The sequence below is a fragment of the Syngnathus typhle genome, linkage group LG10, assembly GCF_033458585.1.
Source record: "Syngnathus typhle isolate RoL2023-S1 ecotype Sweden linkage group LG10, RoL_Styp_1.0, whole genome shotgun sequence".
Classification (NCBI taxonomy): domain Eukaryota; kingdom Metazoa; phylum Chordata; class Actinopteri; order Syngnathiformes; family Syngnathidae; genus Syngnathus; species Syngnathus typhle.
The window spans coordinates 1,644,102-1,652,391 of record NC_083747.1 but is presented as its reverse complement, the minus strand read 5'-3'; the positions used below and the strand labels follow the sequence as shown (position 1 = coordinate 1,652,391).

At 45.6% G+C, this 8,290-nt stretch overlaps 1 protein-coding gene across 1 annotated transcript; it reads right to left on the bottom strand.

Annotated features, from left to right (window-relative positions):
* Positions 1-204: 204 nt before the first annotated feature.
* prdm1a (PR domain containing 1a, with ZNF domain) lies at positions 205-8,037 on the bottom strand. The gene is made up of 7 exons (XM_061289798.1): positions 7,814-8,037; positions 5,780-6,100; positions 5,182-5,301; positions 4,531-4,783; positions 2,502-3,400; positions 2,296-2,424; positions 205-2,221 (listed from the first exon to the last, which is right to left on the bottom strand). Exons 1-7 carry the CDS (start codon positions 7,838-7,840, stop codon positions 1,769-1,771), a joined length of 2,202 nt encoding a protein of 733 aa, XP_061145782.1. The 5' UTR covers positions 7,841-8,037; the 3' UTR covers positions 205-1,768.
* Between the last annotated feature and the right edge of the window lie 253 nt (positions 8,038-8,290).

The window sequence follows — 8,290 nt, the reverse complement described above, 5'->3', positions numbered from 1 at the left end:
TCTAAATATATATATTATTATTATATTATATACATATATTGAGAGTAATCCGCCCACTGTGGAAAATGTATAATTTGGCTAATAAAACTACAATTGAAAAAATAGATATAAATGTGTTTATTCAAATTTCTCAGGGAGAAATTCTGCTGTGTACCTTTTTTTTTTCCTTTTCTTCTTGTAGACGTCAATAACAACATGCCAGGGTTTGGATTAAAAGCAGTGAACATTTATAATAATTCTCATCATAATTTACACATTTGGACATTTTTGCACATAAATAAAACAATCTGTAAACCAACCAGCATGTAAACACAGAGACACACACACACACACGCGCACACTGAGTTTGTGGAGTTAAAGCTCACGAAGAACAGACGAGACACTTTTTGGTCAAGAGGAAGATGAGAAAGTGGGCGGGGCCAGTGCATAAGAAATGTGCTTGAGGGAGGGGCCAGGATTAAACAACGAAAAGTCCCTTGATTTCTTCTTCACATTCTTCCCGCTTTAGGCGTTTGCAGTTTGGAAGTCCTGTCAACTTTGGTTTGGAGTGTCACATACGGACAGTGGTGTATTAAGAATACAATAAAAATATTGATTTCTTTCAACAAAAAAAAAAACGTGAACCAAAATGAGAATTTCAAATAAACGAGAAAAATACATTTTGTATTCATCTTGAAAAGTAAAATGAAAAAAAAAATCACATTTAGAACAAAATTTCACTAAGATTTTAAAAATTTAGAATTTGGAGACAAAAAAACTAAATAATTGAAAAATACAAAGAAAAAAACAAAAAGAACACGATAAAACTCAAAATGAACAAATGTGAAAATTAAAATAGAATTGCTAGAAAATAGCCAAACCAAATTTTGAAAACAAAAATAAAATTAAGAGTTAGTATTAAATTTTTTAAAATGAAATTCATTTTTAAAAAATCCCTTCTTATAGTTCTGCAGTTTGGGAGTCCCGTCAACTTTGGTTTGGAGTGTCACAGACCGTATTCATTCAATTTAAAAAACATTTTTGTAAGGTAAAATTGAAGTGAAATGTGAATATTACAAATATGAAATGGAAACAACCCATGACAAACATAAAACTTAAAAGCAACACAACGTGAAAGGACGTCTTGTGTTTGGAAGTCTGGTCAACTTTGGTTCCGAGTGTCCCGTCCGTCTTACTGAAAATGTCCTGACAAGTAAAATAAGTCCAATGAAATACCCTAAGATTCATATGAAGAATACAATAAATAAAATAAAATCCAAGTCCCTTCTTCACATTCTTCCTGCTTTTTGCTTTCCGGAGGTCCATGCAGTCAACTTTGGTTTGGAGAGTCACATCCACATCCCTGACAGTGTCATCGTTATCAAAAAACACAAACAAAACAAAATGACAAAACAGGTGCTACATGTTGCCAAGCTGCGCTCCACTTCCGTTTCTTCTTCTTCTTCAAGTAGCCGAAGAGTAAATAAATAGAAAAAAAGGTTTTGTCTTCAGCCTTTCCCTTGACACACACACACGTTCACATGCACTCTGAGGTAACTGTTGCGACGCACACACTCGCCCTTTCTTCCTGTCGTTTCGATTAAGTAGTAAAGGGACACAGTCAGATTGTGGAATCATTCTTGTAAACCCTGAAGAATGTTCTGGAAACATCATCACCAGCTAATAAATTAAAGTGTGGAAATGGGGACCTTAGTAGGGTGATTGTCAAATTTGAGCCCTGAGTAGCAAGTCCCTGAAGTCGGTACCCCTTCCACCCTCCCTCCCTCCCTCAAGGGTCCGCCTCCTGCTTGACGGCAAGTTCGCACCGCACCTTAATAACCGAGGTCTGGCGCCACGCCGTTCCCAGAACCTGCTTCTCTAGGATGGCGTCCAACTCGGCTCCGCCTCGGAGCCTCTCCAGTTGCTCGGCGTGCTCGCTCATATCGAAGCGTTCGATTTCCTCGTTGGCGCGTTGGACCTCGTCTGCGGCGGCGGGGTGGGGGGCGTCGACTGGGCAGTAGCCCTTGAGGTGGAGGCGCAGGCTGCACAGGTGGATGTAGTGACGGTGGCACTGCGGGCACTTGTGTGGGCGCTCACGGGAATGCAGGCGCTTGTGGAGCTTGAGGTGCACAAACTGCGTGAACTTGGCCGGACACAGCTTGCAGTGGTACGGCTTCTCGCCCGAGTGAAGGCGCAGGTGTGTCTTCAGGTTGCTGGTGCTGCTGAAGCGCTTGTGGCACACCTGACACACAAACCCATATAAGCCCCCCTGATATAAGGCTCGCCCTCACCCCCAAACGCTGCCGAAAGCCTCACCTGGCACTCGTGCGGCTTCTCTCCTGTGTGGACCAGGTAGTGTTTCTGCAGGTGGGCCAGCTGCGTGAAGCCCTTGTTGCATGTCTGACACTTGAACGGTCGCTCGCCGCTGTGGACGCGGAGATGGACCTGCGCCAAAGTAAAGCGGTGGTCAGATAATCCTTTCTGAGAATAGTGACCATCCTGAGAGTCATTGGGGTCCTTACCTTGAGATTGGAAAGCTGTCCAAAGGTCTTGGTACAGACGTTGCATTCATATTTGATCTTCCCGTTGTGCTTCTGGAGTGGGTAGGGCAAGGCCTTGTAGCCGGCGGAGCCGACACCCCGCTTCATCTTCACCAGGTTCACTGCTTCCTCATCTGAGTCGCACATCTTGACGGGGGACCGTTCGCCGGGTACCCCTGCGGTGGGGGATCCGCTGGACGGGGAGTGGTGCCCGGCGTAAGGACGGTGCACAGCTGCCTTGTCCTTAAGGGATGCGGTGGCTGAGAAGGCGCTAGTGGGCGCTGGTAGGATGAAGTCCCGTGGGGGGTGGCCGGCCTCAGACATCACAAAGCGACGCCCGGCTGCGTCCGAGGGCAGGAGCGGAACATGGGGCGGCAGATAAAGCGGGTATATCCTGGGGTAGACGCCGCCCCCGGGTATTGGGTAGTGATGTGGCAGGAGGTAGCGAGAGTAGGACGCCCCTGGGGGGTAGAAAGGCGATAGCGGAGCGGCGGGTAACGGCGAGTAGTTGTGGTATGACCCGAGTCCCCCCGGGTAGAAGGGTGCAGACGGGCTTCCCTGGGGGCTGCTCTCCGGGCTGCTCCTCGCCGACGGGCTGGGCGTGGCTGACGATTGGTCGCCGGGGGAACGGGGGTAACCCAGAGTGCCCACCTTGAGGAAGTCCTCCGGGTGCCCCCTAAGGGCTGGGTAGAGGGCGCGCGGGTACAAGGGACGCTCTGGGCTGTAGGCGCATCGTGGGCGTGGGCAGCTGGGCTCTCTTTTGGGGACGTCCCGTAGTATGGAAAGGACACTGTGCTCTCGCCTGGGGGGCTGAGGGGTGACGGTGGGCGAAGGCGAGGGGTCCGACGCCTGATGCTGCTTCACCTCCAACAGTGACTGCTCTGCAAGGACAGGAAAAGTCAAATCAATAGAGGTCTTGACGGATGTTTACTTTTGGGGAGATAAACGTGCATTAGCGTTCTCAAAGTGACACGCGCTTGACGGACGAGGTGAGGATCCGGACAGGAAGTTAGGGGTGTATATGTGCGTGTGTATGTGTTACACATTTTGTTACCAGTGAATGAGGTAAACACACTAAGGTGCGGGCAGACAAAAAACACTTTAGCGCCACTTTGTATTAGCGTTACTGCTTAACTTTATTAGCTTTGTACAAGCTAAAACCGCTCGACGTTAGCTAACACTGGTTTTACACCGCAATGCTGTTTTACTGCTGTTTTGGCTAACGTTGCTTTAACGCTGCCGTATATGCGCTAGCACTTTGTTAGTGAACACTGCTTTTACTGATGCTTTCTTTATATTAGCTAAGGCTGCTCTCTCTCTCTGTCACACACATTCTGGTGAGATGAAAGCAAGGATTAGCAGCCCAAACTCTTAAAAGCTAAGACATGTCATCTCTCTGCTAAATGGCCGCCATCTATTATGTGTGATACAATGTGTGTGTTACCCCCACCAACACACACACACACACACACACGAGTGAGTGAATGAGTAGTAAGGCGTCGGTGAGTAAACATGGAGGTTATCAGTTAGCCTTCCTCCTCATCCTCCTCACAAACCTAAACAAACATGGCCGCCATCTTGGAGATTTCAATCTGTCAGCAGCTCAGACAGGAAGTTCAAGAGAAGGGGAAAGGTGGGGAGGGCGCAATGGGGGCCTTGGGGGGGGGGCTCCCTTCTGTTCTTTTTAAGTGACACACACACACACAAAGCTGGATGGTGTGTTTAAGTACTAACACTACAAAGACGCTAAGAGGAGAAAGTGCCATCACACACTTGTACATATGTGTGAGTGTGTGACAAATGGCTACTTTGGGGTCATTAACCTGCCCCAAAATGCTGCTTTTTAATAGCTTAGACTATCTTATGCTGTTTTTATGTTGATGTTTTTTCTTTCCTGCCAGTTTATAATCGCTAATGCTACATTAAGGTAGGTCAATATCAGCTAAAGCTGCTAGCGAAGGCTGTGCGTGTATCTTAAAGTTGTGAGCCAATCACGCGCTACTTTACTTACTGAGCTTCTGCATCATGAGTTCCCCGGATGGCGGGTAGTGTAGTCTACGAGCGTAGTCGAGGCAGTACCACACCAGGAGCTCTGCGCCGGCCGGCACGGGCCTGACAGTGTAGAAATAAACGTCCAGGCCGTTCTGGCAAGCCGCCACATTCTGCTCGGCCGCCGAGTGGGCCGGGTTGACGTAGCGCATCCAATTGGAGCGAGACTCGTCGAGCCCGTCCACGAAATGGTGGAAGTCGCCATCGGCGTATATCTGAAGGCAGAAACAAAAAGACGTGATTAGCTTTGTGTTCACTACAGTTGCTAAAAAAAACTTTTCTAGTACTTTATTTGAGGTCAAACTACAAATATCGGCAAACATTTACATTTAATGACCGCTTTTACTGTGTTGTCCACAAAATGGTGGAAGTACCAACACGCTTAGCATCATGACACACGAAGAGCGGGATGGAGGGGGGGGTTACTTCCTGGACGTGACAAAGTGGGTCAGCCCATCACTGTTGCGGACTTACGGGAAGCTTCCTGTGACATCACTTCTTCCCCCTCTCGCTTTCTCACACGAGCCGGAGTTACTTACACTTCCGGTGACAAAGGCGCTGATGTCACAGGAAGTGGTCCCCCCCCAGAGTCCCTTCGCACACATGCACTCACCCGCCAGAAGTACTTGCGGTTGGCGTCCTTGGGCACGCTGTCGTTTGTGTAGATTTGCCCTACCAAGGGTCCGAAGCGGGTCCCCTTGGGGATGTACTCTCGGCTGCACACGCCTACAACCTGCACACGAAGCCAAAGTACTTTTTAGTCGAGTGGGCAAATAAAAGGAAACAAAACAAGTCTGTTCTTCAATGTCATGAAATCGATTACAATTTGACTATTAGCCTGGATATCTATTCGCCACGGTCATGACGGTTTTAACGCAATCATTCCAATCCGCCGGACTTTCCCTTCTTGTTTGCTATCACTTCTCAGCTTCCTGCGGATAACAAACACCCTGATGAAATAATCCATACCGTCACACTTTTTGACTGCAAGGGGGGTGTCGATTTATGCAATCGAGATAACTTCTGTTATTGGCAAAAAAGTCTTGTGAATGAGTGTGAAGGATTGGTTGAGGATTGATCGGCTCCCTCTATTGGCGGAAGGAAGTATTGTAGCTAGCCTGACTCCTTCCATTCATGCTTCTTTTTTATTAGCTAGCGCTACTTCGGAAGGCTGCTTTACGTTAGCTAATATGTGTGCGCTCGTGTCTTACCTCTTTTCCGTCCGCTGTGTGTTTGAACATGAGGTTCCGGGGCAACGAGGCTTGTGCCCTGACGCTAGTACTTTTCGCGGCGTGAGGGTCCGCCTCCGGCCCCGCCTCCCACATGGTATCCTTGACAATGTACGTGCACTTCTCCTCAAACTCGGCCTCGGTCCAGCGAGTCATGTCGGCCTGGTCTGTTGTATTTGCCGTGTCCATGTCCGTGTCTGGCTGGACGCCGTCTGAGGCCATCTTGGCGGCGTGGTGAGCGTCGTCCTGCTCCATGGTGTGCACCTCCTCACTGGTCAACATGGCCGAGCTTTGAGAGGTCGCCTGAGAAATGCACAAGGTTTAGTTTGACTATGACGAATAGCAACAAATTGTCCGTTTTAAGAATAAATAAAAATAAATACATCTGTAGTTCTCTTTGAAAGACATAACAATGAGTGATGATTTTTTCGGGCCGATGACGACAATGCAGTCGATGACTTTCAAGTGAGTCAGACACGTGAAGAAGACGGAGGAAGTAAGGAAGTCAAGAGCAAAGGAAGTGCCTCTGACGGAGTCTGACTAAATTTGGAAGGCCGGCAATTCAGTAGCGGCGGTGGGAGCACAAACAACACTCAGGAACGAAATACAAGTCAATCTGCGTTTTACCTCGTTTTTCTCAAAGCACTCGAAATGGGGAACAAATATCAAACAAAATATGACTTTGAGTTGTTTTTAACTCATATTGCATCAGCCCAAGATGCAAAAAAGCAAAATAAGAAAAACTCCATTTGAATGTCAAAATGTCATTATGAAGTTAAAATGCATACAGCACAGCATTACAATATACCAAGTTTAATAGAAAATATTACACGGTTATTTTAAAGTCAATTTACGAATGAGTTCTGAATTCATTCTTGCGTGCGTGGAAAAAGTCTAATGACATAATGGGATGCTAAAACGAATCAAGCTGCTCTATTTGAAGTGGCTCGACATAAAAACATTCAAATTCAAACCTTAATCACACGAAAGTTTCCTTTTTTTTTTTTACTTCCTATTTTTGTCTTTGTGTCAGTCAGAGTGCACACTTTTGTCTTTGCACGAAATCCTACACAAAGGATTTCGTAAAATATTAGGCGGCTGAATTCCAAATTTCAAAATACTAAATTAGGCCATTTCCCTGGAATTTTGAGCTCTTTTAAAACATTGTAACAAATTCACACAATTCTCCATTTCAGCAGTCCTCAATAATGCATTAGTTGTTTATTCAAAAGTCCATTTTAAAGATTAAAAAGCAAACCTTTTCTTGTTCATTTTGTTCGAAGCCAAAAGTAAGCAGTGCACAATTGCCACTGTTGAACTTCAAAAAAATTCTCAAGTACACTCTGTGAATAAAAGGACTTGTAAACACAGCATAAAGTCACAATAAAGTCTTGAAACTAAATATTCATTTTTTTCTTGCCCTTATTGTGTATTTTCTCAGCAGTTCACACAAATTTAGTTAAGCTGACACAAAGCGTAAAATAAGACAAAACTTTTTAGGCCTCCTGAATCTAATTTTGTGTACTTTTACAGCTTTATACATTTTTCTTGTCTACAAATAATAAATTACCGCTTGAATTTTAAATGAGGGAAAAGTCAAATGCAAGCTTAAAAGGCATTTTTAAGCAAAAAAACACATTTAATTCACTTTTTCTTCCTCCATGTAGTATTACAATTTGACACTTTACGCTTGTCCATAACTCATAATTCATATAAACCTTTAAAGCATGTTTCCCTTTAAACATCCAAACACTAAATATTCATTTGTGAATTCCCAATTTCCTCAGCAGTGAACACACATTTCTTGTCAAAAAAAAAATTAAAATCCAATTCAAGCCTTAAAAACTCTCAAGTAGACTTCTGCCTAAACATCCAAAACCAAAACGCACTTTTCAAACAATCCCCCAAAGTCCAATTCAATTCTTAAACTTATTCTTATTTTTGCACATTTTGCTCCACGCCAAGAATAAAACATGCGCAAAAGTCCAACCATTAAAAAGCGCTAAAAGTATTCACCATATGGTTTTGGTCCCATCCACACATAAGGACGTCTGGTCCGGGCCTCTCAGTCCGTGCGAGTGTGTGGCGTGGGGGGGACAGGTGCACGCCGTCCTCTCGTGGCTGTGGTACTCCGCGCTCGTCCTCGCGTGCGTGCGTTTGTGCACGCGTGTGTGTGTTGCCGTCGGCGCGCCGCCTTGGAGTGTGCGAGACAAGGCGACAGACTCCTGCTATGTTGCGAAGAGGGCCGGCTCGCTGGAGCGGGGCCACGCCTCCTCAGAGGCCTGACCACGCCCCTTAGAGATTGGGCCGCGCCCCCCTCTATTTTAGGTCACGCCCCCTGGTCCACAAAACATGTCAACATGTAAATGAGTTGTTTGCGAGGAAGATGTTAAATGCAATTTTAGAAGAGTTTATTTTTTATTTAATTTTTTATTAATCCGTCCTTGCTTTTTATGTAAAGTAGTGATTTGGGGGTTTTAATTGAAGTGATTG